Raw genomic sequence first — 27,688 nt, 5'->3', positions numbered from 1 at the left:
CAGAGAGGCAGGCAGAGAGAGAGAGAGGAGGAAGCAGGCTCCTCTCTCTCTCTCTGCCTGCCTCTCTGCCTACTTGTGATCTCTCTCTGTCAAATAAATAAAATCTTTAAAAAAAAAAAAAAAAGATTCTCTCCGTCCCTCTTCCCCTGCTCTTCCCTGCTCATGCTCTCTGTCTTTTAGAATAAATAAATCATTTAAAAAAAGTTTCCTTAAAACCTTCCCTTGCTGCCTCTGATCAGAGAGCTAATTTCTGTAATTATGCTCAGCAGCATCAAAACACAAAAGATAAAGCTGTTATCAGGCCCAATATATCATGGCCCTAGGTTGGATCTATGACATGACTGTGAATTGGGAGGGGTGAAAACACTTAAACTTAAGTTTGTCTCTTTTCTGCCTTTATTTCTTAGAAAAAGTACAAGATTCAATATGAAAAAATGAAGGACAAGTACACCCCTGTTCCAGACACGCCAATCCTCATCAGAGCCAAGAAAGCTTACTGGAATGCCAGTGATGTATGTGCCCTTTTCCTCTTTCTTCTCTTGTGATAGGGAGAGCTGAGGTTGTGGTACCTAAGACACAGAAGATATTACAGTCCTCCATAGTTCAAAGACCTGGTCCACAACATGGATCACGAGAACAACAGCAGCACTTGAAGCAACAAAAGGCACAGAGTCGGTCAGGCACAGTAGCGAAGAATAATGCGGCGAGAGTCTAGGAGCCTATTGTTTTTCTTGTTGACCTTCTTAGCAAATAGTGACCCTTTCTTACAATTCTTTGGTGGCATTTGCTAGGGATACTTGACAAATAATTGTTACTTATCCATAAAGTCATGGTCTTGGAGTCAGCCAAACATGGTTCAAATCCTGCTGCTGTCACTTGCCCGCTATGTGATTCTGTATAATTTAATTTCTCTAAGACTCTGTTTTCTGATATGTGGAATGAGAATACAAATTGTGATAGAGAAGTTAGACAAAACAAGATATAATGTACACAACATTCCTGACATGGTACTGGGCTCTTGTTAACATGCAGAGAAAGGCTGTTCCCTTTCTTCTCTTGACCACCTCAGCCATGAGAATGATACATTTGTTAGAATTAGGAAGGACAGATTTTCATTCCCCACACCACATGAACAAGGACAAGACTGGCTTTCAATGGTAATGAGATGATCTGTTAATAAAGATATGAAATTAACTTAGGGTAGATAACCAGTTCTTATCAGTTTCATTTCTCAGAGCCCACCTGCAGGTGCGTTGCACCCATTACCAGAACCAGAATCCCTGGAGGACTGGGCATATGGGGGCTTAAACTCAGCCCAAAGTTCAAGCAACCCCACAACTCCTCAACTTAAGAATATTGCTCTAGGATTTCAGGGCATTTTAAAGTCATTACAGTGATCTCTAAACAGAAATATGAAAGGACACAGCAAAACTGAAACAGTGTCTCAGTTCCATAATACTGTCAGCAGTTTTCATTTGGAGCAGACAGGAGTCTGCTACCTGAATGAGCACTTTGTCCCCCGAAGCTATGAGATATCGTAAGTCCCTCCCCTGGTGTACAGTGGCGTGAGATCCAACAGCCTGATATAAACGGGCTGAGCACATAGTGCCGGCATCTCCTAACACATCCAAGGTTGTTAGCACGCTCCTCACTAAATGTAAAATGCCCATGGGTGCTGCTCAGGGCTACAGCATACCAACATACTAGGGCACTGGTTCTACACTCTCGGGGTCCAGGGACAGATGGTTTGGCTTAAAATATAAACTGAGAAACCTGTAAACGACTCTCAATCTATCCCCTAGGATATTTGAGTCGTCTTGTGACATCCCCATCTTTATCACTTCAAGGTTACTGTTGAATATTAATTTGAACCAAGCCTACTCTGTTACCACTCTCTCTGGGAGTGGTCACCCAATAAAGTTGGCACCTAGGGCTCAGGACATCCCAGTGGACAGCCCACCCCTAGGCCTTTCTCAGACCAGTGCTGATAACTCTAACCCTTAAAATAGTTGGATGTAACAAGGGTATATCTGGCGTTGACCTTAAAATAGCTGGATGTAACAAGGGTATATCTGGCGTTGAGTTTGGCTTTTCTACACTGGCAATTCCCCCCAAGTAGAGCTAAGCAATTTTATGAGATTATTCATGTGAAAATGTAAATTAAAATGTCAGACAAAAGACACCTTTAATTATGTATTTGTTCAGCTACTCCAAAAGACTTGAGGTTGAAAACAGACTGCTCAGAGAAGAACTCATCTTGTGGGAACAGGGTGAATCTTCTATGATAGTCTTAGGTTAAGGTCAGAGATGTTATCTCTTGAACTACCACAGAGATCAAGATTATAAAACAAAGTTTCAGGACTACCTCCTGGAGATGGCATTTTGATACTAGGAGCTGGAAACTAAATCTTTCTCTTCTTTCCATGTTCATTAATAAGTCTTGGGCTCAACAAAGTTGTTTCCTTTTTTCTCCTCTCAATTAGTTTTTTTGTATGTTTGTTTGCTTGCTTTAGATTTAAATAAACTTCTTATTTTAAGTAGTCTTAGATTTACAGAACAGTTGCAATGGTAGGACAGACTTCCCGTATACCCTATACCCTTTTCCCCCTATTGTTAATACACTACCATGGGACATTTGTCCCAATGAGTGAATATATACTGATGCATCATTATTAGTTAAACTCTATTCAGATTTTACTGGTTTTCTCCTAATGTCCTTCTCTTCCAGGATATGAAAATGAGCTTTTTAATCTCTCTAAATTTATTCATGGGAAAACCTAAGAGAAAACTCAAGAGAGTTCAAGCTTAAAAGAACTCAATTATTTAGCATGGTGGTTTTTCACAATCTGTGTGCTTTTTCTCTTTCCAGCTACGCTACAAAGAAACATTTGAAAAGACCAAAGGAAAATACCACACTGTGAAGGATGCTCTGGACATTGTTTATCATCGTAAAGTCACAGATGACATTAGTAAAGTATGTCCCTGCATATTTCTACTTTGTTGGGCTTAATAACCTACTATCTTTTTTTTTTTAAAGTATTTTCCCTTTCTTAAAACTCTCTAGAGAAATGTAGACTTTTTTATATGAAAGCTGGGTAAGACTTTATAGCTGTCTTTGTGTTTTTACCACAGGTAAAATACAAGGAGAACTACATGAGTCAGTTGGGAATCTGGTTGTCCATTCCTGATCGCCCAGATCATTTCCACCACCGGGCAGTCACTGATGCAGTCAGTGATGTGAGTCTCAAAACTTCCTGTTTTTACATAGGAATTCATACTCCCATGTGACTTACAAAATCAAACACTGCATAGAAACTGATGAAACACTTGGCCAGATTTCAGATCTTCTGTATGGATATTTAAATCTTAAAACTCACTGCTACATAAAACTGAGCTTTAACTTGTGAGAGAGAAAAATATATTCAAATTTATAAACTTAGAGGCACCTGGGTGGCTCAGTGGGTTAAGCCTCTGCCTTCGGCTCAGGTCATGATCTCAGGGTCCTGGAATTGAGCCCCGCATCGGGCTGTCTGCTCAGCGGGGAGCCTGCTTCCCCCTCTCTCTCTGCCTACTTGTGATCTCTCTCTCTCTCTGTCAAATAAATAAATAAAATATTTAAAAAAATAATTTATAAACTTAATTTTTCTTCTAAATGGATGATATCCTATTACAGGACTGAAAGTGATCTACTTTGTCTAGCAAATAGGTTAGTTTTGATCATTTGGAGAGACCACTTCATGAAAAAATGAAGACACATAACAATGCTCATTTTAGAATTTTCAGCTCTCTGTGTGAAAATATAGCTAATATACTTTCTAAGAAAACATGCCTGTCAAATTTGAATTGGTTTAATTAGTATTAAAAATTAAAATTTCCATATATGACACAACAATATACCATAAAATGAGCAGAAATCAGTATTACTAAAAACTTCTCTTAAGTAATTGTTTCAATACTTTAGTATTCCTTATGCTTCAGCAGTCAGAGCTTCTATTTGTTCTACTCGGATTGATCCTAGCCTACTACTGTTCGGAGATAAGTTCTTAAAATTCTTTGATGATGTTCTTCTCCCAGGTAAAATATAAAGAAGATTTGACCTGGCTTAAGGGCATTGGTTGCTATGCCTATGACACCCCTGACTTCACCCTAGCTGAAAAGAACAAGACTCTCTACAGCAAGGTATGTCTACTCAAGGATAAGACACCTGCATTGGGGCACCTGGGTGGCTCAGTGGGTTAAAGCCTCTGCCTTTGGCTCAGGTCATGATCCCAGGGTTCTAGAATCGAGCCCCACATCGGGCTCTCTGCTCAGCGGGGAGCCTGCTTCCCTTCCTCTCTCTCTGCCTGCCTCTCTGCCTACTTGTGATCTCTGTCTGCCAAATAAATAAATAAAATCTTAAAAAAAAAAAAATTACCTGCATATTCCGGTGCCCACAGAGAGAATCAGGCTGAAGCAGTAGTTTTCCGTATGTCTCTCTCTATCCTAGCTTCTAGACCCTGTAGTTGCAGTACGTACTGAATTGTTCACTCTGCTTAGGAAGTTTCTTAGTACTGACCTCTCTGACTATAGTCATTATTTATTTATATCATTTATTTGAATTTAATGAAAAGCCATCTTAGTATAACTTCTCATGGCTCTTCCAGAATTTCCTTCCTATTACAGTGTCTCTGGATGACTTACTTTGTTAGCGTTACTATGCTAACAAATACAAAGTGGGATGATTTTAATTCACAAACTTGATGTGTGACTTGAGGCAAATAACTTTGTTTTTATGGCCTTTTTTTCCCATTTCCTATTTACAAAATAAAGCACTTAGGTTAGCTTCCTTTGAGTTCTAAAATAGAAGTCAACAATTTTTTTTTAAGTGCCAGATAGTAAATATTTTAAACTTTGTGGACAACATTCATTCTGTCACATAGTATTGGTTACAGTCCTTTAAAATTGTTAAAAAACATTCATAGTTCATAGGGTCATTTAAAAAAAGATGGTAGTTTAGATGTTAGCTCACCTCTGGTTTAAAATTTTATGATTATCTAATTAATTACTGGAAAATTATTTCAAACTAATGGAATAAAAGTGCTTTCGAGTTCACATAGAATACAATAATAACCCTTATATAGAAACAATGAAGGAACTTATTTATGTTTTTGCCTAATGTGGCAGATAGATTCAGTTGACATCTGTTCAATAAAGGATGTGTTGTGAGGCTAGTTTTTAGGTATCCATCTGGGTATACGTTTCATTGCCTTAGGAGGCAAAGTGTTCAGTAATTACTTGTTAGCCTCCATGAGTAAATCATCTCAGTTGTATGATAGGATAAATGATATGTCTCATTCTTAAGGTAATCACAGCCTGCTATAAGTAACCATGTTCTTTTTTCTTTAGTATAAGTATAAAGAGGTATTTGAAAGGACGAAGTCAGATTTCAAGTATGTTGCAGATTGTCCAATCAATAAGCATTTCAAGTATGCAACTCAGTTGATGAATGAGGTACGTATGACTTGATCCATTTAAGCCTATTCAGTTCCATTAAGAAGTCTATAGAGTTATTTGATTAAAACCCAATACATAAAATAACAGGAAGGTCAATTTAAATGTTGATTCAAGATAAAGATTTGGAAAGACTCTTATAATGTCATCATCTGATGGGCTCTACCAAAAACAGAGTGAAGAGACTGTCCAGTGAATAAGTGAAAGGGACTGTCCAGAGTGGTGTGAGGGCCCCACCGCCATCATTGCCTCTGTTTGCACTAGCATAGGGCAGCACAGCTTTTGGGGGGACAAGAGGGAGATCAAGGATTTTGTTGACTATCAGCCAAACCCCTTAAACATTATATTGTCTAGAGTTGGGAGACTCCGAGGCTCAAGGTTAATCTGGCATTCCTTACCAGGGCACAGAAATGGCAGTGGTTGGAAGATGCCCCCCTTAAGGGGATAGTTGTGATTTTTGCAGTTAGATATATTGCCACTGTTACTCATACATTAGTGCAGAGAAGTATCCATTTGCACCCAAAATATTCCTTTATAGTCTACCCAGTCTTTCCTGGAACTACTGTTGCCATAATTTAAATTCAGCTTAAAATGGCAGAAATGAGCAAACTACAAATTAACTTACGTTTGGATGGTTTTATATTTAATTTACTATCTTTGGATTTTCTGTGGATTTATGGAAATCAAAAAACAGTGTTAGAAAATTAGTAAAATGTATCTAAAAATGAAAATGTGGCCAGAGGTATATTTATTTCAATATGTGAATTTTTTGTTGTTTTTGTTATTTTTAACAACAATGATTTAGTTCATTTTCAGTAGATGTCCATACGGGATCACTGAAGAATTACTGTCAGAAGCTTCCTAGGAATACAGTCTTGATAAATTTTGTTACTGTTTTCTAATTTGCGAATGATTTCCGGGATCTCTTCTATAATCAAATTTACTACCATAAGACAATTGGTAGAATTTGCCCACGAATATACTTTTTGATTCTCACAACCTTAGATAGTAAACCTATAGCTCATTAGTACCTTATTTAAGATGCCATAAAGCCTAACATTGCTTATGGCCCCATATTTAAAGATGGAAGATGTTTAAGCACAAGGTTGTCCAGTTTTGGTGTCATCAAATCAGATCTATCCCAAGTCCTAGCCTTCTCCAGGTGATCTTCAATCGACTCTCTTTACCTCCATATTATTACTATTCTGGATGCTTTGGAAGCCCATCTTTAGAAATGACCTATTTCTGGCTCTCTGGAGTGTTTATCTTGGGACATTGCTGTGTAGCCTTGAAGTTGTACTCTTGCCATAATTTGATATGATGTTTGAGCAGAAAAAATACAGAGCTGATTATGAGCAGCGGAAAGATAAATACCACCTGGTAGTTGATGAGCCTAGACATCTGCTGGCTAAGATCGCAGGCGACCAGATCAGTCAGGTACTGTGATGCGGCTGGCTGGACAGCCCAGGCAGGACTGTGCTCCAGATTTCTCACGAGATGTCGTGCCGTCTGCTGCAAGGATGTCATAGGTTCTGCCTATGATATTGGGATGTTCCGTTTCAAATTATCTGTCTAGCCACCCAAAGAGCCCATGAGCTCTTTGAGTGTGCCAGTCCATACTCTGTGTCCTCACATGTGCTGTGGTGAAGATAAACAGAAAAGTCGGTCCTCTCACCCTTTATTCTCCTGGAGGATCTACTTGTAAACTGCAAATTGAGTTGTAGACGTGAAAACAAAGACACAAATTAATGGAAGGAAAGAGGACAGAACTCCTTAAACTGTATTTTTCTACTCCAGTGACGTCTTCTGTCCTGTAAGGCGGTGTTGGTGGGACTAGCTCTATTATTCCCCTTTTGGGAGGATGACGGATTCTCCACTGCAAGTATCGCAGTCATTCTGCTTGGTACTGCCCTGTTGTTAGTGTCTTCACCCACATGTATATTTGAGTACATGAAGTGTGTGTGCCTACATCTCTTCACTCAGAAGTGATTGGGATATAGAGCCCTGTTCTCTCCTGTCTTCATAAGTCTCTTCTGTGCTTCACTGCTCTTTGCATGAACAGAGAAAATATAAATCTAGTGCCAAGATGCTTCTGAAACAAGGATGTAATGAAATTCTACGTCCAGATATGTTGACTGCCCTCTACAACACACACATGTGGAGCCAGGTAATGTCTGATATGATGCGAAGAAGAGACTGAGAAGCCTTGGGGGCGTTGACATTACGCTTTCCTTGATTCCCTTCCCCGCTCCCTGCCCAGACTGGTTTCCTGCTGCATAAGTATTCATTCCTTACACATGACCTCTGCCTGTGGCCACATGTGACTGCGTGGCAGCCACATCCGTATATCATCTAGTGCCTCCCAGTAAGAGTAACTGAGGCTGCTTTAGACTCTATTTCCAAACTGGTATAACACTGATTTCAATTTTTTAAATATTTTCCCCAAAGAAATGGAGATATAAGTAGATTCAGTGGCATCTAAAATATCTGAATAATGTATTCATTTAATATCCGTTGTTCAGTGATCACTGCAAGTGTACCATTTGGGAACGAGGAGGGTCGTGGTGCAGCTCCTTGAGTACTGTACATATTTATGGCCCCTCTTGAGCTTGATGCTAATTCTCTAGGTTATTTCCAGCATATCTGTCCTCATACACACTTGTTGGCAGTGTTGCTGGTAACATTGTCTTCCTGCAAGGTCAGTTGAAGCTCTTGCCACCACTTTTGCATCACAGAGGAAGGTACATTTGAAGCAGAAAAACAAACAAACAAACAAACAAACAAAAAACAGATAATTGCTTAACTTCCAGATATTGATAAAATGCCATTGTTCCCACATGAAAAAAAAAAAGAGCTTTTAATCAGTCTTTTGTATTAGAAACTAATTTTATCACTTTAGTTTGACACCAGGTCAACATGTGAAATGAGGGAGATGAGGTCTCCATAAGAACATCTTGTTTGCCTGAATTTGTTCCTTTGTTCTGATGTGATCATCTAATAGTCATGCATGACATTTTGTTGCACTTTCTGTATCTGTACTGCTTTAAATGGCTTGTGTGCATGGGAAACACTCATGACTTGGAAATTACAAAAAGTGAATGTCTTTTTAAAAATCATAAATACTTTAAACCATATATACTCATTTTTTAATTTTATATCTGTTTCATCTTTGACATGGATATATACCTTAAGACATCATACATATTCGATGCAGCATATTTTAAGTGGATCATTATCTGTCAGAGTCCAGAGAGCAAGGATCCAATCCTGGCTCCAGGATTTATTCTAGATGTGTCCCTTAGTTCATATTTTTTAACCTCACTGGGCATGGGTTTCTAATGTATAAAAATATGGAAAATGTCACTTATTATTATGATTTATTTCCCTACTCCATTACACTATTGCTATCAAATACAGTTTTACATTAAACATTTCTGTTAAGGGCGCCTGGGTGGCTCAGTGGGTTAAGCTGCTGCCTTTAGCTCAGGTCATGATCTCAGGGTCCTGGGATTGAGTCCCGCATCAGGCTCTCTGCTCAGCAGGGAGCCTGCTTCCCTCTCTCTCTCTCTCTCTCTACCTGCCTCTCCATCTACTTGTGATTTCTCTCTGTCAAATAAATAAATAAAACCTTTAAAAAAAAACAAAACAAAACAAAAAAAACCACATTTCTGTTAAGATTAAAAGAGAAAGTATGACCCCGTGGCTTATCTAATAATCCTATTTGCTGTGGGACTCTTTTGAGGAAAATTACCCTCGTTAAAGCCCTCTATTTTGCTTCAAGTTAACTTGTTCTTCTCTTCTGCAATTTAGATCAAGTACAGAAAAGATTATGAAAAATCAAAGGACAAGTTTACCTCAATCGTGGATACTCCAGAACACCTGCGTACCACAAAAGTCAACAAACAAATTAGTGATGTAAGTGCAAGAAATGCAGGATGGATTCTCAGACTCGGGGAGCATTTGCAAATGTGGAGGGACATTTTTGATTGTCACGATGTCTGGAAGATTCTACTGCTGTTTAGTGGGAGGGAGGCAGGGATGTTAAATGTCCTGCTCTGCTCAGAACTCTTCTTTTACAATAAAGAGTTATTCTTACTAAATTGGCAAACACGCCAATTTAGAGGCAGTGGAGCTTTAGCAGAAAGCATGAAAGTGCATGAAAAAGCACACAAAACACTTTGCATGCATATTTTTATGCTACATTATATTGTAAACTGAGATGCACAATATTGTCTCCTTCTGCTTTTACTTCTCCTTCAGATACTTTATAAGTTGGAATACAACAAGGCCAAGCCAAGAGGCTACACGACAATCCACGACACACCCATGTTGCTGCACGTCCGAAAGGTCAAAGATGAAGTTAGTGATGTAAGTACGAGAATGTTCGCAGCCCCTCTCATCTTGGGCTCTTTCTAACGTGACATAATGAACCCTGGTCCAGTTATTTATTCCTGCGCAGGAGTCAGCCAGTGGCTTGAAACCAAAATCATCTCTTTTTTTGCTGGTGATTCTGTGAACTGACTGGGCACAGCTGAGCAGATCCTCTCTGCCATGTGCCATGAAAAATGTTAAATACATCCAGTGCACTGTTTATGAAGGCAGGAATTATAAAGTATTTTTAAAATATTTTTTCACTTTTTTATGTTAAAATAAGTTTTGGTACTTCAAACATGAACATCACTTGTTCATAAACCTCTATTTGATCCTTTCTCTGGAGCAGCCCATTCCCTCTCACTGTAGAAAAATGAAGCATTTCTGTATCTGTTCCTCCAACCTTTCTGCTTATAACAATAACCAGAGATATTGATGAAAAATACGGACTTCAAGACCTTTTGAGGAAAGTGCATGGTAGCATTTTTTCTTCACAACAGACTTAGTCTGCCTTATGAAACATTGTGTATTATAGTGATGGTTTTAATTTCTTGCCTTTTTGATGCTTGGTGGGCCACTGTAAAAATTAACCTTGACTCACTGTGTTTTCTCCCCAGCTGAAATACAAAGAAGTTTACCAAAGAAATAAGTCCAACTGCACCATTGTGCCAGACTCTGTTCATATCAAAGCAGCCAAGGATGCCTACAAAGTCAACACCAACGTAAGTTCCAGAAACTTTCCCAAGGCTAATGGGGGATTTCGCTTCTGCAGGACACATGACCTCCTTTTACATCTCCTCAGGTGATTGAGCTCTAATGAGTCTGGATCAAGAGTTAGCCCCAGCAGCATGACTACTGGTGCTGGAATCTAAATGCTGCTTTTGCTTCTCGCAGAGGAGAGTGGGGAAGAGCCAGGGTGGCCAAACCTGTGCCACAGTGTTACACCTACTCAGCCTCTCTGCCAGGTGGCTGAGAAATAGGAGATTTAATTCTGGAATGAAGGCTGCATGTTGGAAACTGTCTCGTCATCTTTCATTCCCTCTACCCTCTATATCTTCGTCTTTTCCTGCTTTAGAACCCGATTCTTCTGGAAAACACACACAAACATGCATATGCCCATGCAAAGAAGCACATTTTAGTCACTTGAGGCTGCCAGAAGTTAGCCTGTGTCTTTCTCCTGCTCACCTTAAAGCCTCAACCACAGCGATATTTTTGTGCATTTTGATAAGTATTAACTTTCAAAAAATATATGAATTTCTTACATAATGAAACCATTGTAACCCAGTGAATGCCCCTAGTGTCAGAGAGAACATATATTAATCAGGGTCCGCAAATACCTTAGGGGTGGGCAGGTCTCTTGCAGGTGTCCCAAGGATGGATTGAGGGCTGGGTTGGTAGCAGGATGGGTGTGTGAAAAAGCAAACACATTATAATGTATGATGTAGAGTCAAGGTAGTGGGTATACAGGTATTCTTTAGGATTCTTGCAGCTCTGTTGTAGGTTTGAAAAATATGACAATAACTGGAGAAAACTCAGGGCATCATAAAGCAGACCTCATGAAAAGTTCCTCAAGAGCATGCAGAGTTGATATGCAAAATACACCTTCACAGAACAATGAAGAGTGAGGAAAGAAATGTGCCTGCTGTTGAGGGCTCTTCCCAGGACACAGATTAAGCACCATGTGCTCCTGTGCCTCAGATTTGGCCCCAGGCAGCCACATGGCCAGCTCAGGGAAGGTCTAGCAAGTGTGGGAGCCTCTCTAGAGCCAGTCTCTGGTGGTTTGAGTCCCAGCTCTGTCATTCATGAGCTGCCTCCCCTTGGGCAGTTTAACCCGCTGGTTGGTTCCTCAGCTGTCAATTTCGTGCAGCCATTGCAATCATTAAATGAGGTAGTAGTTAGGAAGCACTGAGAAAAGTGCCTGGCATGAAATGAATACTCTAAATTTAATCATTTAAAAAAGATCAAGCCTGAGTTTAGCTAGATGTTGAAAGTCCTTGACTCTGAAGATGAGCTACATTGACAGTGAAAGGAATTGTAGAATTATTTTACCTGGAGGCCTTTAAAATTTTTAGCCCCTATTTTGAGACAAATTAGTCCCACAAGACGACCTCTTCGGTGGCTGACTAGTGGCATAAATTGTCCGGAAATATTAACTGGGGCTCTCGCTTGCATAAAGAACAATGATATTTTGTATGTTGAGATGCACAATGTGTCCCCCCAGGCCATGCGCAGTTATGAATTCAGCCCATGGAATGAAATGACCTATTTTTGTCTTGTTACAAACAGCTGGACTACAAGAAGCAGTATGAAGCCAACAAAGCCTACTGGAGGTGGACCCCTGACCGACCAGACTTCATCCAGGCAGCCAAGTCGTCCCTACAACAGAGCGATGTGAGAAGGGACGGACGGTCGGGCTCTCTGACACACCTGAGACAGAAGCATGAATAATCACTCATAATAACCGCTGCTGCGGGTGTCAGCCTAGCACACTTGACATCCCAGAAGGATGGGGGGTGATGTGAGAAGGGGAAGCAAGTGCAGGAAGCAGACCTATCGTCTCCCACAGCTGGGCACAGGCACTAGGGTGTAGAGTCCTGAGTGAGGCTGGGGAGGAACTGGGGGAGAGCGTGTGGGAAGGACTTGGTCCTGGCCACAGGGCTGGAGGGCGGGAGCCCAGCATGCAGTGAGGGGCCTGGAAGCCTCTGCCCCCTTTTTGGTAGCCAGTCTTCCTAGCACCCTTAAAAGGAGAATTACAGATTACAGTAAATGCCAGCTTCTTCCTTTGCCTTTCTTCTGTTTCAGGTTGAGTATAAGCTGGACCGAGAGTTCCTCAAAGGTTGCAAGCTTTCTGTCACTGATGATAAAGACATGGTGCTGGCCCTGAGGAATTCTTTAATAGAAAGTGATGTAAGTATCCAGTGCCTCCCATGACACCTAATCCACTTCAGTGGCACAGTCCCCAGCGACACCAGGGAAGGACAGAGGAGGCTGCTGGTGTAGGAGCTCAGGCGCAGGTCCTGAAATACAAACCTAACCCGGTGAGCGTGCCAGTGACATGGCAGAGCAGGGTGACAGGCAGGGGAAGCTTGAAAATCCAGGTGACCATTCTCATGTATACCGCACTGTGAGATCATTCACACATCGAGAATTGGGAGCTGACGTCCTGGCTGGATTCTATGAGGAAGCATATGTTTTTGAGTGATCATATTCTTTCTTCGCTTCTTCATCTGTAAAGGAGAAGTAGTAATTCCTCCCAGGATTCGGGAGCAGGTCAAATGACATATTCAAAAGTCCTTTGAGGGTGCCTGGGTGCCTCAGTGGGTTAGGCCGCTGCCTTTGGCTCAGGTCATGATCTCAGGGTCCTGGGATCGAGTCCCGCATCAGGCTCTCTGCTCAGCAGGGAGCCTGCTTCCCTTCCTCTCTCTCTGCCTGCCACTCTGCCTACTTGTGATCTCTGTCAAATAAATAAATAAAAATAAAAATAAATCTTTAAAAAAAAAAAAGGTCTTTTGAACTAAGGCTAGGGGTATAAAGATTCATCATGAGATCCATTTTGATCATCATTAAAGCCTCAACTTGGAAGAAAGAAAGTCTTTTTGTATAGTTCCCAAGATTTCCAAACATCAGATCTTTTATTGAGTTTAGTGTCCTTACTGTGTCAGTGATTCTGTTTCCCAGCTCTATCTAGTGACTCAGGGACTGAGTAAATATATACCAGATACCCAGAGGAGCTAAATCTATATATTTTTTCCACCCCTGCAGCTGAAATACAAAGAGAAACATGTCAAGGAAAGAGGAACCTGCCATGTTGTGCCTGACACTCCTCAGATCCTCCTGGCAAAGACTGTCAGCAATCTGGTGTCCGAGGTAACCTTCCAGCAACATATGCTCTGCTTCCCTCTTGGGCTAATGCCCCAGGCGCACACTCTAACAGGCTCTCTGTGGATTCTCTCAGAACAAGTACAAGGACTATGTCAAGAAGCACCTGGCCCAGGGATCGTACACAACACTGCCAGAGACCAGGGACACCATCCATGTCAAGGAAGTGACCAAGAATGTCAGTGACGTAAGTGACCAGCTCCAGGACTCTTGGCAGCAGCAACACCACTTTACCTTAGAATCCAGGGAAATCTGGGGCAAGCTGCCTCTTTGCTTCTAAGTGCTTTTCTGTACATCGCTTCACTCTTACTGTCATCAGTGCCTATGTGTGAATTTTCAATTCTGCTTTAAAGGAGGACTCTGTGTTTGTTAGGTTTCCTATTATGGCAACTATGACAAATGGACATTTTGCCACAGGACTTGTTATCTGCAATATAAGATGTTAGTAACCTGGCGTTAATAAAAGGAGGAAGCGTTGCTGATTGAGAATGGCCGCTCCTATCATTAAAACTGAACAGTTTTAGAGAAGTAAAATCAGTACTTTGTAATTAAGTAATCCCTGCCCACTTTGTCCTTATCAATAATGCTTTCATAATCTTGCTATTATATTTTTATGAGCCCTGTATGGTTTCATATGTTTTCTAAAGCTAGAAATGGGAAATGAAAGAGTTTAATTTGCTTGTAGTCAGTTCTCCCAAGATTGCCTTGTGTTTCAAGTGTTGGACTCCAGGACAGACAGGACAAGGAAGAGCTAGCATATGGGTCAGAGATCCAGGTTCCAGACTGACGCCGGGATGGGGAGCCATGGATTTTCATGGAGATCTCACAGTTCTTCAAGTAAATCAGTTCTTTTCCCAGATTCCTGTGCTCACATAAGTGATTCTGGCTCTATTTAGACAAATTACAAAAAGAAGTTCGTCAAGGAGAAAGGGAAATCCAACTACTCCATCATGCTGGAGCCCCCAGACGTGAAGCATGCTATGGAGGTGGCCAAGAAGCAGAGCAATGTAAGCTCCCCTGTCCACGCTCTCCACAGTCGTGCTGAGTCCATGGATCCCAACTTGGTGCCTAGTGGGCTGGTTCCATCCAGTGGTATTCCTAATTTCCCTCTCTGGTAGTTTAAAATATATGGTGGTTTAAAAAATTGGTTTGGTTTTAATAAAACGGTTGTTTGTGCTTGATGAGGACTTTTTCAAAGATAGCATATCTTCCACATGAGTAAACATTCTTTTCTCTCCAAATAAAGGTTGCATACAAAAAAGATGCCAAGGAAAACCTGCATTACACCACAGTGGCTGATCGGCCAGACATCAAGAAGGCCACGCAGGCAGCCAAACAGGCCAGTGAGGTACGTGTGTGGTGAAAATGCACCTGCTCCCCAGAGGTCACGGCCACAGAGTATGACAAGGCACCCACCTCTTAGAATGTATTGCCCATCTCGGTTTTCTTTGATTCAGGTGGAGTACAGAGCCAAGCACCGCAAGGAAGGCAGCCATGGGTTAAGCATGCTCGGTCGCCCAGACATTGAAATGGCCAAGAAGGCAGCCAGGCTGAGCAGCCAGGTAATCCAGATGGGTATGTGGCAGCTCTCGCATGAAAAACCTCGCAGGAAGTCGGGATTCTCAGCACAGAAGTGCAGAAGTAGCAACAAGAGAGATCCTGGGTCTTGGAGAGCACTGCTGAGCTTTGAAAAATTAGATTGTAAAAGTCTAGCAAGGACCTTGTCTCTTGTTTCTCTCTGAGATCTTCAGGCCTTTCTCATTCTCCACTTTTCCACTTATGGGTGTGTGTCTAGCTATTTGAGTGCTTAACAGTCTTCAGGAAGAGAAATATCGGCTTGTGAGGTCCTACTGGCACCTCTTCTCAGGTAGTGAGATTGTATCCCAAGGGTAGCATTCACACTTGAGTCACCTGTGGGCATTTAACAGGCAAGTGTCATGAAATTTAAAACTTCTAGAACCCAACCAGATGCAGTCACTTTTATTCTGCCATTCAACATCTATAGATTACATGACTGGGCTAAGAACTAAGGGGGTGAACGGATGTCCTCAACCTCATTTCCATAGATAAATAATGACAGTTTGGGGTGAAAAGTAATCAAGGTATATCCAGGGTGCTGAGGGAAAATGCCTCATTCTGTTGAGCTTTCCAGTAAATCATCATCTTCAGCTATTTTACATAGGCATGACAGCTCTCTTCCTTTCATTCAATTATATCACATTTATTGAGCAAGTCTACTCCATCATTTTCTATAGACACGTCTACTCTATCTTCCTACTCCAAGCGGCATGTTCCAGAGGGAGGGGATGAGTGTGCACAGAAGTAAATCTTTCAAGAAAGTTCTATAGCATTCCACACATTTCAACACAAAATCAACAGAAAAAAGTGTAACTTGGTCAGTCCCCTGACTGAGGTTAAGAAAGTAGATGAGCAAAAGGAAAAGAGATGTCAGCTTGCTGATGTCTGTCCTACATCCCTGATGAATGCGTTAGTTTTCTTCAAATGTCTCATCACAGCAGCATCGTAAGATGCAGCCTGTGCCTCTACCCTCTCCTTTGGCCTTTGAGTTATTCTAAGCAAGTATCAAGTATCAGCCAGGCATCAAAGTCAGGATAGGGGAGGCCCCACACTGGGAAACCCCTTTGGGGCTGGGGTCACACTGAGAAGTTACAGTCCCTGAGACAAGCCTTCCAGAGGAAGTAAAGCCTCCACATCTGAGGTTTAATGTAGGATTAGAAATGCAAGCCTCTCAATTTTCAAAAACAGCAAAGTCTTCAAAATTTCAACATCAGATTTTTTCTTTGCTTTTACCTTAATGATGGCATGACCTTGGAAATTTTTTTAAAATATATTAAAATTTGGAGTGGCTGTTAGTAGAGTAAGCTGGTATTTATGCTTATTTTTTAAATTAAAGTTAGCCCTTTGCATAATCTTTTTTGTATCCTAAAGGTATACTTAATCTTATTTTTATCATTATGGCAAAACATCTCACTTCTTTCTTCTAGATCAAAATCGTATTGAAGGGCTTTCCCCACACGCTCTGTTCTTTTTTACTCAAAAATTATGCCATTTTTTTGCCGCATGTCAGAAAAATGGCATAATTTTTTTCTTTGATTAAGAAATCAGAATGAGGGGTGCCTGGGTAGCTCAGTGGGTTAAAGCCGCTGCCTTCAGCTCAGGTCATGATCCCAGGATCCTGGGATCGAGCCCCACATCGGGCTCTCTGCTCAGCAGGGAGCCTGCTTCTTCTTCTCTCTCTGCCTGCCTCTCTGCCTACTTGTGATCTCTGCTTGTCAAATAAATAAATAAAATCTTTAAAAAAAAAAAAAAAGAAATCAGAATGATGGGGCTCTTGGGTGGCTCAGTGGGTTAAAGCTTCTGCCTTCGGCTCGGGTCACAGTCCCAGGGTCCTGGGATCGAGTCCCGCATGGGGCTCTCTGCTCAGCAGGGACCCTGCTTCCTCCTCTCTCTCTCTGCCTCTCCACGTACTTGTGATCTTTGTCTGTCAAATAAATAAATAAAATCTTAAAAAAAAAATCAGAATGATATAGCCAAAGTACTACTTTAAAACTATAATAAATTCTCCTAATTTAACAGATTCCTTATGTCTCACTCTTGTGGATCATTTACAACTCCTCTTTAAACTCCTTACAGGTGACCTAAAATGCCTTTGGTTTCACTGGCTACTAGGGTCAGAAGGCTCCAAATCATTAGATCACTGAATATAGCCTGAAGCCTTTACCCCTTATTCCTCTTACTTTTATTTTGCACTAAAAAGAGATGATTTGTGATTAAATGAGCACTGGAGGTAATATGCAACTGATAAATTATTGGACACTACATTAAGATGTACTATAGGTTGGCTAATTGAATTTAAATAAAAAAGTGAATTAGCTGTTGGTTGATTAAAAAAAAAAAAGATGAGTATCTTTCCTACTTCTGAATAATATAAAAATTGAGCAAGGCGAATACCATAGAACTCATTCTTACCCTTGACTCCCTGTTGCCCCAACATAACTATTGGTTGTGCTCTTTTTTACTCTTAAAAGCATCCTAGTGTGGATCATAAGTTATATGATCCCTTTATATATAACATATTCTTTGTATTTGTAGTTCCTCCATTTCTCAGTTTTCAAATTAATTGATGTTCAGAAATAATCTGGAGTTTTGCATTTGCTATTAGGTTAAATATCGAGAAAATTTCAACAAAGAGAAGGGCAAAACACCGAAATTCAATCCAAAAGACAGCCAGCTCTACAAAGTCATGAAAGATGCTAACAATCTCGCAAGTGAGGTATGTTTTTTTTAATTGTGGCAAAATATATAACATGAAATTTATCATTTTAACTATTTTTAAACATATGATTGAGTGCTCTCAGAAGAGCACTCTTGATCTCGGCGTTTTAAGTTCGAGCCCCACGGGTGTAGAGATCAGTAAATAAATAAAATGTACAGTTCAGTGGCATTGATTATATTCACAGTGTTGTCCAACAGCCACCATTACTTCCATCGCCCCAAACAGAAACTGTACAACCACTAAGCTATAACTCCTTCCTCTCTCCCCCCAGCCTCTGTAACCTCTATAATCTATTTTCTGTCTCAATGAATTTGCCTACTAGAGAATCTTCTCTAAGTGGGACCATACAGTAATTGTCCTTTGTTTTTCCTGCCTTACTTCACTTAGCATCATGTTTTCAAGGTTCATCCTTGTCATAGCACTTGTCAGAATTGCATTTCTTCTTGTGACTAAATCATATCCCATTGTGTGTATACACCACATTTTACTTCTCCATTCATCTGTTTATGGACACTTGAGCTGTTTTCCACTTTGTAGTTACTGCAAACGAGGTGTGTGCATTTTTTTCATCAGCTCCAGAATTTATTTCAGGATGGGGTCTCTTACATGGCTTCCATTGGTGCTGTCTGCCGGTTCCTATTTATGTGATTTCGTTCTTCCCCCCTCACATGCAGGTTAAATATAAGGCCGACCTGAAGAAACTTCATAAACCTGTGACTGATATGAAGGAATCTCTGATAATGAATCATGTGCTGAATACCAGCCACCTTGCCAGTTCTGTAAGCTTAGTCGTTTGCTGTAGAAACGGCATGTTTCACCCATTTGCAGCTGAACTCCTTTGCTGAGCTCGCAGACATCTCCTTCTCTGCTCCCGAGACACCAGATTTATGAGAAAGCTCTTTTATGTGAAGGCATCCTTCCAGGTTATGGCATTAGTCTACCAACTCTCCACGGATTTTGACACCTCTCAGAATGTGAAAAAGCTTTTGTTCTTAGAATATTTAATCTTTTTATTTTCCAATTGACTAAACCCTTCCCTCCTTCGAAGAACATAGAATTGTGGTTTGGAATAATTTCTTTCACTTTTGACTTTTCACACCTCCTTTGCATATGCCATATAACCTAAGGACTGGCCATCCGGTATTAACTGGGCAGTTCTGGACATGGCTCTTCCTCCTCTGACACATTTGTGTAACCCCCCATTTAGTGTTTGCTGCTCTTAGTGTGGACTTGACAATGCTGCTGTGTAAATGTCTAACCTAAAGAGGAAAAACCGAAATGCTGAGCAGCTTTTCCAGCGCGTGTGCCTTTGTGCCTTCTTCCCCTCAGTACCAGTACAAGAAGAACTATGAGAAGAGTAAAGGCCACTACCACACGATACCTGATAACCTGGAGCAGCTTCATCTCAAGGAGGCCACAGAGCTGCAGAGCATAGTAAGTCAGTCCTGACTGTTTTCTGATGTGCGTTCAGCTACAGTGTCAAAAATGTTCATAAATGCCCCCTAAGAATGGTAGTAATAATTTTAATAATGATTGCTGGAGGAAAATATCCAAGGTTATAGGTGAGCTTGGAATTTAGCAGCATTTTGAAACAAAATTTTATGCTATAAATAACAGCATCAACACGTATTGAAGAAATAGTCCCTGTGCATGCAGTGTGTGTTATTCAGATCACTGATGGGCTGAAAGCAAAAAGATTATGCCATGAGGGGGATAATCCCCTTGCAGTAACCCCAATTGTTCCCTCATGAGACTGTACCCCAGCTTAGGAAACCTTGCAATGATGGGAGAGAGCCTTTGGAGGATTTTGAGCAGAAAAGTAACATGATTAGATCGACCATTGAAATATTTGTGGGTATTTAAGGAATCGAAAATTTGTAAAATAATGAAGATTCTCAAAAGAAAGGACTCAGAGAAAGAGTTTACTATCACATGACTTCCTCTGTCACATAACCAGAATTATTTAGGTTCCCTGTTGGGCATTAACAGAAAGGGAAAAATTACTAGAAGTGTCTTCATGTCAACTGTGAAGCAGCCCGTGCCCCCAGATTTCTGTTTTCAGCAAGACTGCTGAGACTGAGCATTGCCATGAAGATGTTGTGTGGACAAGGGCCTCTGCCTCTCTGACTTTCCATTTCTGAATATCTGTGGGCCGCCCCCACTCCTAATTGCATGTCCTCATCCTCCTTCGGATTGGGGCATTGTATGTGTAAGGATGAGGATACTGTATTCGTAAAATAGCACTGGGGCTCTTTTGAGAACATCAGATTTCTTAGTAAGTCAGTCGACAGGTAAACTAGTTCTCATTTTTATATGAACTACTATTGGCTGCATTGAATATGGGGCTGATTATGACCTAGATCCTGTTCTTGACATAGAAAGTTGCATGTGTTAGCTCTCGAATAGAGAGCCCAGGTCGCTGATAAAAGTCCTCAGGAAAGACAAACTAGAGATCTTTCCCAGAAATATTGACAGATGCTGTAGTTACAGTGTTCACATCTACACCTATCAGATCTCAGCCGACCTTCTTAGATGGGTGACGGTCCCCATGTATTTCCTTCCCTTGGTCTGTCTCTCAGCTGATTCTTGGGCAATGATTTTTTTGTTTCCTTGAGTTGAACACAAATTTGATTTAAGGGTGTTTTCTCCCACGCAACAACAAAAAAGGTACTAGATCTGAAACATAAGAACCTGTTTTGAGTGGCAATGAGATGCCACCATGTGGACTAGTATATCAGTTAAAAAATACTATCCCTACACTAGTCTCTGTCTGGGAATTGGCTGGAGGAGATCTATCTAATAAGCCTCTTTATCACTAGGTGAAATACAAAGAAAAGTATGAAAAGGAACGAGGAAAGCCCATGTTGGACTTTGAAACACCAACGTACATCACTGCCAAAGAGTCTCAGCAAATGCAAAGTGGGGTACGTCCTATGAAACACATCACACAACAAACATGCCATCAAGCTGTTCAAGACCAGCTCTGCTCACACACATGTATCCAGCTTTCTGTTATCCAAAAGTAGTAGATGATGGAACTTGTTTTCATGTGCTCACTAAAATGTTTCCATATCAAATCTTATGATTCAGTTATACTAAATGTTCCAAACAGTAAATATTTAGCATCTATGTTTTATTTCAACTCTTTTATTTTCATAGTATTAGAACATAGCAGACTAGTAACTCTGAAATTATATTGAATATAATATGAATTTTTCTTTGATAAATGAAAAGTTCGCTCTGCAGACCCACCCTTGGCTTTAGATTACTTTTAATAGGAAGTCCCAGGCCAAACAAAAGAGTAATGATCAAGATGTTTATCAAAACATCAGATGTCAAGATGCCATATTTCCTATATTAGAAATGTAAGCACAAGTATCTTTAAAAAATCTTTTTATTCCTTTTTAACCAAAGACAGAGAACAATGGAATCTTATTTTGAATTTTAGAAAGTCTGTTTTCATTAGGAAACAGACTTATTTTGGGTTTTTACTTCTCCCCTGTAGGGCATATCCCCAACCATAAAGATAAATGGTTATTAATAAAGTAGTACTTTGTGAAGCTTTCTGGTGTTAAAGAAGGCCAAATAGTCAAAAGTTTAACATAACTTCATAAAACTGGTGAATCTGGGTAAAGGGTTTATGGAAGTTCCTTGTACTAGTCTGGCAACTTTTCTGTAAGTTTAAAATTCTATCGAAATTAAAAATTATTAAAATGGAGTTCTAGCATTTATTCTAAATCTCCGGATGAGACATCCTAGACCAGGGATTGGAGAGGAGATGGGGGAGCTTGTGACTCTCAGTGGAGGACAAAATCTTAGGATTTCTCCATGTTTTCATTGGCCATTTTATTCAGAGATTACAAATAAGAAGTCATGATTATTAAAAAGGCCAAATTTGCATTTCGTGCCCTCAGGCTTTTCTTCCTCTGCAGTCTTACTTTCCCCTTTCTTACTTTTAGTTCAGAAGTAAACTCTTGTTGCCTCAGGAGAGATGACAGCGGATTCAGAGTCTTGGTGGCACAGGCTTCCTTCCACTGTCCTTCCCTGCCATGAGGCAGACAGTGGGGCAGCCCCAGATGCAGTGCTGGACATATGAATGAGGAGCCCAACAAGGCTTCTCAAATTCTGAGTTTCCTTGAGGCCGTTTGTTGTAAACAAAATATTTCCAGAACAACCAGACTACCTTTCAAACGTGTGACCTTTAGCAAAACTATGATCCAGTTAAGGGGTCATACAGTGAAGGACCGTCTTGTAATTTTTTTTCTTCCTAGGTATGAGAAATAAGTTGTAATAAAGATTCTTTTTTAAATTTGTGTTTCCTTCTTAATCACATTAGAAAGAATATAGGAGAGATTATGAAGAGTCCATTAAAGGCAGAAACCTGACAGGCCTGGAGGTCACACCAGCTTTACTACATGTCAAATATGCAACCAAAATAGCCAGCGAGGTAGTGCCCACGTGGTCTTTGCTTTCGCTCTTGATCCCAATAATTGCACTAATGACACTCATCAGTGTGATCCTTCTGCCATTTTCATCACCGTCTAACTTTTGCGGGTTTCAAGTTGGGTTCACATGTGTTTGGTATTACCACCTAATCTCTTACCCACATTAATTCTTCTCATTTTTTAACTGAATACCTAACGAAATGTGCTAGTTTCTTATTTGATATTTCATATCAACCGATGAGGCTTATACTCCACCTTTATCATATCTTTAATCACTAAACTGTCACTACTTAAAACTGGAGGGTTTTTTTTTTTTTTTTAAACTGGAGGGTTTTGTTTTGTTTTTTGTCTTTGCTTGTTTTTCCTCTTCACCCAGGAGGAATGATCCAGGCTTTCTGGTCAGTGTTGTTGCTTTTGTTTTGTGATACAGAAAGAATACAGGAAAGACCTAGAGGAAAGCATCCGTGGGAAGGGTCTCAGTGAAATGGAAGACACGCCTGACATGCTGAGAGCAAAGAATGCCACTCAGATCCTCAACGAGGTAGGATCGGAGCGTCTTCTCCTCCCTAGCCAAGTTACACAAAAAATAAAAGAGAAAGAAGAGAGATAGAAGTTTGAATTTCAAATTCCATATCCAACATGGTTATTAACTGTTAAATAAAATATATTTCAGTTTCCAGTGAGTTAATATTATCGTTTGTGTCCATTGGCTGTCATAATCTGTTAATTTATCTAATAGGATTTGATTTGATCATGAACCATTTGGTGTGTTCATTTAAATTAAAAAACCACACTGGAGTGTTATGCACCTCAGTTCAGGACTAGTTATATAGCAAACCAGATTTAAAATGTCCTTTTTACTTTAAGTAGAGAATGCTAAAAGTGTTCAAAAGGAAGCCTTACATGCTGACGGGGAATAGCAAAGGTGAACACTAGCAACCAAATAGTGGTATAGTACATAGATTTACAGTCTCTTTGTGCATTGACTACCTTGTCGTGGAAGTTGGGTAACTCTTGTTTTAAATGCTGCTACAGAAAGAATATAAGAGAGACTTGGAGCTAGAAGTCAAAGGAAGAGGCCTGAATGCCATGGCCAATGAAACTCCCGACTTCATGAGGGCCAAGAATGCTACTGATATTGCCAGCCAGGTCAGTGCTACTGTTCCATGTCAACCTTTTAAAAAAGAAAAGAAAAGAAAAGAATAAAAGTGATTACAAGGTCACAGTGTTGTCTTTCTATTATCTTGCTTGGTTGATTAATAGTACTGTGTCTAGAGTGGCACTTTAAAAATATCTACCTGGTGAAATCCATTCTGATAGAAGGAGCAGAGGCCTTTTTTTCATCTGTCTTTCTGAGTCTATAGCCACAAAAGACATTCAGAGCAAAGGGGAATTTGGGGAGCTGGAAGCTAGGACAGATTCAGACATCCTGGTCTGGTTTCTTAGTCAATACCCACAGCTCCATTCGGCACCAGAATTCCTTGTTTAGGACATTTGGGGAGTTCTTTCTTTGCCTTCTTTCAGGATCTAAATTTAAAAGGTAGTTTTTAACATCCCACATTATCTTTTGCTTATTTGTTCTGCTCCCAGCTCTTAGGTATGTAAACAGTCCATACTTACTCCGTGTTGATCATCTCTCTCCTTTCCCACTCTTTCTCTCTCCCCCAGCCTCTGTGCCCAACTAGATAGTAAGTCTTTCAACAACCAGGACTGAACCTTTCTGAATCTCACTCTTTAGTACGAAGCTATAAGCACAAGAGGAAAAACTATATGTTGAGTCTCAAATGAATGAATCCTTTTGGAAAAGAAATATTGACCACCTCATACTCAAATGAAATCAACAAATATGTACATTGCAAACATTTACCTAAGTGTTGGGTGTTCTTTTGCAGATTAAGTATAAGCAGCTAGCAGAAATGGAAAAAGCCAATTTCACTTCTGTGGTTGATACTCCAGAGATCATTCATGCCCAGCAAGTCAAGAACCTTTCAAGCCAGGTAAGGACGTTCATCGCAATATCACTCATAACCCCCAGTCAGGAAGTCTTTCCATTAATACCCAAGTAGGCTCTTTCAAATCACAGATTTGCCCAGTAAAGGAGAAGGGATTCATCTGCGATGCAAGTTTGAGTCAGAGGTCAGATTTCGCATCAGAATAAAGATAGATTTCATGAGGGAACTTGAGGTACTGAGGAACTCTTACATGGTAGCATCTGTGTTAACGAAACAGTATTTTAACCTGTAAAATCTCCTCTAACATGGATGTAAACTGTATGTATGAATCTGGAAGGAACAAAATAGATAATCCATACCTGGATTGTCAAGCTCCTTAACCAGATTGACCTCGGGCATCCCCAGCAACCACTCGATCTAACCCTACTTCCTCCGTGAGGGATAACTCTGAAAATGGAGGAAACACCAGGATGTACCCCTGTTGGCTTTAATCTTCAGCGATATCAGAGATCTGCACTTTAAGAAGCTCCCAACTGTCTTCTGAGCAATGAATTATAAAGCCATAGTGGCCTGAGACGGGCTGTGCTTTTATAAACACAGGGGAGTATAGATTTCCTGGCCCACCCTGGAATTCTGAAGCTAGTTATCCTGATGTTGGCCCTGGAAATCTGTTTTTATTTGTTTCTTTGTTTTTGTTTTATTTAATCATCACAGGTGATCTCTTAATGGCCAGTTGGGTCAGGGGAATCATGGATTTAAGTCCTTCGTTAGCAACATATAATTTTATATCCTAAAATAAGAAATGAAGAAGTATCAGTAGAGAATGGTTTATTTAAGAAACAGATATATTCAAATGGGAGAAACAAACCCTTTGGGGGGAGGTGGGGTAAGGAAGCATTTTATTACCAAAATTATCTGGGCCCCAAACTACCACGTTGTGTTCATTGAAGGAGGCTAATGTTCTTGAGGCTGTGAGAGGTTTGTCAGCCCTATAACCCTGAGCCTTTTCCCACTGCTAATCTTTAAGGAAAACCCCAGAGCATAGGCCTATTCCAGGGAAGAGTGAAGCAGCTCACTCTGTTCTCTTGGGGCTTTCCCCCGCCGGGTTCCTCAAAGCCTAAGACATGGCCAGGCAGGTTTCTTCCTTCCCGGTTCAGATTAGTATTTACCTTTCAGCGGCACAGAGGTACTGGTGCTTTCTACAAAATTGCTTCTCCATTTGCAGTGAAAAGTATGTATTTTATGAATTGTAAGTCTCATACTGGGGAGTCAGTGCAAGCACTGTGAACAGACCTACAAATTCAGGATAATATACTAAGTACTTCCTAATGCCTTTCCTCTCAGAATACCCGCCAAATTCCAAGTGCAAGCTAACCACTCCTCTTAGTGACTAGCACTAGTTTAGCAAATCAGCTAAGGCAGCTTTTGCCTAATCTTAAGAAAATGAAACAAAAAGAAAAGAAGGACTGGTCTTACCCCTTTCCCAGGACAGCGAGAACTATTTGCCTTATGTTTGCATAACTGATGAGGGAGCAGGAGGCTGGCTGAGGACACAACAAAAGCTGGCGCCTTGCACCCCCCCCCTTCATCCACTCCCCTCCATATGTGTAGCATTCCTCAGGCACCCCTGACTGCCATAAAACGATAAATAGTTAACTTGCAGGGATCGCAATCCTGCAGAACAGGAATCTCCCTTGCCCTACAAGATGTCCTAGAGACCTAAACAGGGAGGTTACCTTATCAATAGCACAATTTTCCAGAGGCAAATAACTCTTGGTTCCTGAAGCCCTAATGTCCCCCTCCCACCATAAACTGGAGGAGACTGGGGTAGAAAGGAATGTAAATGATAGCCGGATCATAACACCGCACCAAGAATCCCCCATTATCTTGATGTTAGTGCCTGACCTAAAGACGAGATTGATCAGGCCATAAGGGCAAAGACTCCCCCCCCGGCACCTTGTAGGCCCTCCCTAGCATGTGAGAACTCTGTTGAAACCTCCCATTCCTTCACCACCTCCCCCCAACCGTGGGGTATATAACATGCCCACCTTCACAACCCGGGGCAGCAGCTCTTCCTGCCCACGGGTCCTGTCCCCGTGCTTTAATAAACCACCATTTTGCACCAACGACGTCTTAAGAATTCTTTCTTTAGTCGTCGGCTCCGAACCTCCTCACCCCACCGAACCTGACTTAGGTTCTGGGACTTCATCATAACTAAGAGGAGTCATTCAGGTGATTTTTTCTGGAACAAGGAAGGTGGTGAGCAGCTTTCTTCCCAGAAATCTTTGTTTTAACTGGCTTCCTGTTCAAAGTCTAGACTGAAATCTCTTATTGGTTGAAAGGGCTTCTTTGTTGCCTTCAAGGAGATTAAATCTATCAATGCATAAATGTAATTCGTAATTTGTGTGTAATACAATTTAGATGAAAGAGATATAGAAGGAATAGTTTCATTCCCTTGCAAATTAGTGAGCCTTTCCTCAGCCCTCCACACCCAAATTTCCCTGAAAAGAGGAAGAAACTGGAGCTAAATAAAGATGGAGAGAAAATTGAAAGGACTCAGTGACCAGCAGTAGTCTGGCCCTAAGGTGGAGTAAGTGTTCTGACTACTGATTGCAGAAGATTAACGGAAGTGAATCTGTTCAGTCACGGGGGCTGATGGCATAGGTGTGGGGGGAGGAGGAGGCAGAGTGGTGCCAAAGTGGGGTGTCTCTCAACTAGATGGGGGGACCAGATGTGGGCCCATGACCAGGTGGAAGCTGGTGGCCCTGGCGGTGAAAGAATTCACCTGAGGCAAAAGAATTCTACCTGAGGTAGAAGTTTGCCTCAGACACCACAGGGGTGAAGGGCAGTCTTCGAGGAGGTGGTGGGTGGGGGCTGTTTCTCAAGGGGTAAGATGCGGAGGGCAAGTTACGGAATTCTCCCTGTTTGGTAACTGCGCCTCATTGTTAGTCATCCACTGGTCAGTTAGGGTTTGTGGATATTTTCAGCTGGGTCTCCTCATAGGCTTTTCTGCATCCAATTGATCAAGCCTGTTTGCCTGCCAGCGGCCTGCATGGGGCCAGGGCAGGAAAGCCCAAGAACGGTGATGGCTGGCTCAGCCATGGCTGGTCAGCTGGTCATAATGATGGCCCCAGGTCTGTTCAGTAGAGCCTCTAGTCAGAGACGCATTCTGGAAGCGACTGCTGGTCCTGCCTGCCTCTTGTGTCTGGTAGCCAGGAACTCCAACATACCTGTGCAGAGCGCAGCAAAAATCT

General features: G+C 41.1%; 1 protein-coding gene across 1 annotated transcript in view; it reads left to right on the top strand.

Annotated features, from left to right (window-relative positions):
- The window catches only part of NEB (nebulin), a 207,481-nt gene that overhangs the window by 159,430 nt on the left and 20,363 nt on the right, over positions 1 to 27,688 (top strand). The window contains exons 108-131 of the mRNA XM_059393958.1: positions 408 to 512; positions 2,870 to 2,974; positions 3,133 to 3,237; positions 4,075 to 4,179; positions 5,386 to 5,490; positions 6,823 to 6,927; positions 9,301 to 9,405; positions 9,751 to 9,858; positions 10,479 to 10,583; positions 12,148 to 12,252; positions 12,664 to 12,768; positions 13,624 to 13,728; positions 13,817 to 13,927; positions 14,637 to 14,747; positions 14,987 to 15,088; positions 15,198 to 15,302; positions 17,924 to 18,034; positions 18,712 to 18,816; positions 19,367 to 19,471; positions 20,857 to 20,961; positions 22,374 to 22,484; positions 22,913 to 23,023; positions 23,518 to 23,631; positions 24,375 to 24,479. Coding sequence (XP_059249941.1) covers positions 408 to 512; positions 2,870 to 2,974; positions 3,133 to 3,237; positions 4,075 to 4,179; positions 5,386 to 5,490; positions 6,823 to 6,927; positions 9,301 to 9,405; positions 9,751 to 9,858; positions 10,479 to 10,583; positions 12,148 to 12,252; positions 12,664 to 12,768; positions 13,624 to 13,728; positions 13,817 to 13,927; positions 14,637 to 14,747; positions 14,987 to 15,088; positions 15,198 to 15,302; positions 17,924 to 18,034; positions 18,712 to 18,816; positions 19,367 to 19,471; positions 20,857 to 20,961; positions 22,374 to 22,484; positions 22,913 to 23,023; positions 23,518 to 23,631; positions 24,375 to 24,479 — 2,559 coding nt within the window. The remainder of the gene's footprint in view (positions 1 to 407; positions 513 to 2,869; positions 2,975 to 3,132; positions 3,238 to 4,074; positions 4,180 to 5,385; positions 5,491 to 6,822; positions 6,928 to 9,300; positions 9,406 to 9,750; positions 9,859 to 10,478; positions 10,584 to 12,147; positions 12,253 to 12,663; positions 12,769 to 13,623; positions 13,729 to 13,816; positions 13,928 to 14,636; positions 14,748 to 14,986; positions 15,089 to 15,197; positions 15,303 to 17,923; positions 18,035 to 18,711; positions 18,817 to 19,366; positions 19,472 to 20,856; positions 20,962 to 22,373; positions 22,485 to 22,912; positions 23,024 to 23,517; positions 23,632 to 24,374; positions 24,480 to 27,688) is intronic.

This window comes from Mustela nigripes, chromosome 3, assembly GCF_022355385.1.
Source record: "Mustela nigripes isolate SB6536 chromosome 3, MUSNIG.SB6536, whole genome shotgun sequence".
NCBI lineage: Eukaryota > Metazoa > Chordata > Mammalia > Carnivora > Mustelidae > Mustela > Mustela nigripes.
Note: the sequence above shows the minus strand (reverse complement) of the source record. Positions and strands in the feature narration are given on the sequence as shown.